At 43.8% G+C, this 2,372-nt stretch overlaps 1 protein-coding gene across 1 annotated transcript in view; it reads left to right on the top strand.

Annotated features, from left to right (window-relative positions):
* BAMBI (BMP and activin membrane bound inhibitor) overlaps positions 1-519 on the top strand; it is a 16,179-nt gene extending 15,660 nt beyond the window's left edge. Inside the window, exon 4 of the mRNA XM_009647007.2 lies at positions 1-519. This exon is cut by the window's left edge and continues 4 nt beyond it. Coding sequence (XP_009645302.2) covers positions 1-389 — 389 coding nt within the window. The 3' untranslated portion in view covers positions 390-519.
* Positions 520-2,372: the final 1,853 nt, after the last annotated feature.

The raw sequence follows: 2,372 nt of genomic DNA on the forward strand, positions 1-2,372 counted from the left end.
GCAGGAATCTCATCACCAAGGTGCAGGAATTGACCTCTTCCAAAGAGCTATGGTTCAGGGCAGCTGTAATTGCTGTTCCTATAGCTGGTGGGCTAATCTTGGTGCTCCTTATCATGCTGGCCTTGCGGATGCTCAGGAGTGAAAATAAGAGACTGCAAGATCAACGACAGCAAATGCTCTCCCGTTTGCACTATAGTTTTCATGGACATCATTCGAAAAAAGGGCAGGTGGCAAAATTGGACTTGGAATGCATGGTGCCTGTGACTGGTCACGAGAACTGCTGCATGACCTGTGATAAAATGAGACATTCAGACCTCAGCAATGATAAAATTCTTTCGCTAGTCCACTGGGGAATGTACAGCGGACATGGGAAGCTGGAATTTGTATGACCAATTATTTTTTAATCTGAGCTAAACTTACTCTCTGAACTCTTGAAGGCCTTTGGGTTCTGCTGGACAGGAGCACTTTATCTGAAAACAAAAACTCTCATAAATCATCTTTGAGAAACAAAGGACCTCTGCAAACAGAATCTTGGATATTTCTTCTGAAGGATTCCAAAAGTTGTCTTATTTGCACAGAGTAAAATACACTCAAATGTATTGTTTGCTTTAAAGTTATGAAAGCAAAAATTAGAAGTTGTAAACACTGTCACCAGGGTTATCTGAACTGTAGGGAGCTGAGAACTGAGTTATTATAATAAACTGTATGCAAGCTCCTATGTTTCCTGACTTATTGTAAAGATTTTTTAAAATATATATATTTTGTCTGAAACTTGCTTGTGGCTTTTTGTTTTGGAAAATTTTTTTTTGGTGGGTGGGAAACAAATGAGTGATATGCATGGTAATGTTGTGCATAACAATTAGATTCTGAAAGCAAGAGTCTATTTTTCCTGCTCTGTGAGGCAAATTGGGGGCCGTTCCAGAAGGGGGGTGGCAGCTTTGTTATTAAATACTTCAAGTAGCAACACTTTGCTTATAACCTGGGTGAGTTCTTCTGTGGCTTTGTGTGATAACTATTTCTTCCTCACTGTTAATCAAGTGCTTCCTCTCTCTGTGAAACACATCAGAAAGGGGATCCTAATTCTTTATAGCTGACTTTCCTCCCTCGTCTCACAGTTCTTGTGTTCTGTGATCTTTTTTTCCTTTTGCACCTTTTACTCCGAAACTTTTTTTGGGTGGTGGGGTGGAGAAGAGGGAAACCTCAAAACCGCAATGCCTATTCTGCTGTGTACTTGGTTTTTTTTCCTATGGATAACCCCTCTGGGCACAGTGGCAGGCATCTGCCTTGCTCTTGTATAGTAACTTGGTATCACATGCTGCTACTTTTGTGGGGGACAGAAGAATCAACTTGCTTTAATCTCTGGCTCCTCCTTTGCTATTCTTGCATAGGTGGCTTTTCTTCCCTGCCAGTATTTGTGTGCTTAGTTGTTTCTTGCTCCTTCAGCTAGTTGGCTTTGCTTGATCACTTCATTTATTTGTTGCCTAGTTGCTGAAAACAAACAAAACCTCTAGAGCTTATTGTTTTTTTTTTTTTTTTTTTGCTTTGTGGGACATTGTTGCAGTAATTAAAGTAGGCTTGCTTAAAAGGCAGGTGCCACATCATGGTGAAAGAAGGGTCCAAAATGCTGCTACAGGAGATAAAGCTTGGCAGGAGTTTTGCGTTCATCTGTGTTTTAAATGGTTTTAGAAGTGCTTCTGCCTTCTGGTTGTGGAGTTGAGCCCCTGCAGTTGCCACTGGTGGGAAGGGGGTGGCACAAAGGGGGTTACAGCAGCCTGGTGGGGGTGTGTTGGTCTGGAAGGCTGCTCCCTGTGGTAGGTTGTGTTGGGATATGCAGCCTGGAACCCAAAGTGGGGGAAGCAAGGGAAACCTGCCCCTTGGAAGCCACAAGCTGGTGTTCCTGAAAGCACGTGTAAGCTCTAGGCTTGTTGGAGAGACGTTGGCCACTTGGCTGGGCAACCAGAGGTATTGCTATTGCAAGCCTGCCCATACAGTTAAACACTCGTACTGGCTGCGTGCAGCGAGAGCCTTGTGAATGCTGTGGTCCCACTGTGCCCATGTTTGTAATACTAAAGTGCAGTTTAGGATTAGTTCATCTGTGTGCCTCAAGCTGCTGACTCTTCTTACTGCCTCAGAGTGCCTGGAGAGTCGCTTTTAATGCGGATAACTGCATTCTCTGGTTTCTACCTTTTTCTGCTGCTAAAGTTTAAGGAATTACGTGGCTGCAACTGCTGTTGGAATCTGGCCTGTGGTCTTCTGGCTGACCTTTCACAGCGCTGCTTTCCTAGAAGAGCTCTGCCCTTCCTTTGCACTGATCTGAAAGTCTAGGGCAGTTGCCTGCTCTGCCAAGCATATTATTTTTGGGAATGACTGGC

This window comes from Egretta garzetta, unplaced genomic scaffold (genome assembly GCF_000687185.1).
Source record: "Egretta garzetta isolate BGI_Z169 unplaced genomic scaffold, ASM68718v1 scaffold369, whole genome shotgun sequence".
NCBI lineage: Eukaryota > Metazoa > Chordata > Aves > Pelecaniformes > Ardeidae > Egretta > Egretta garzetta.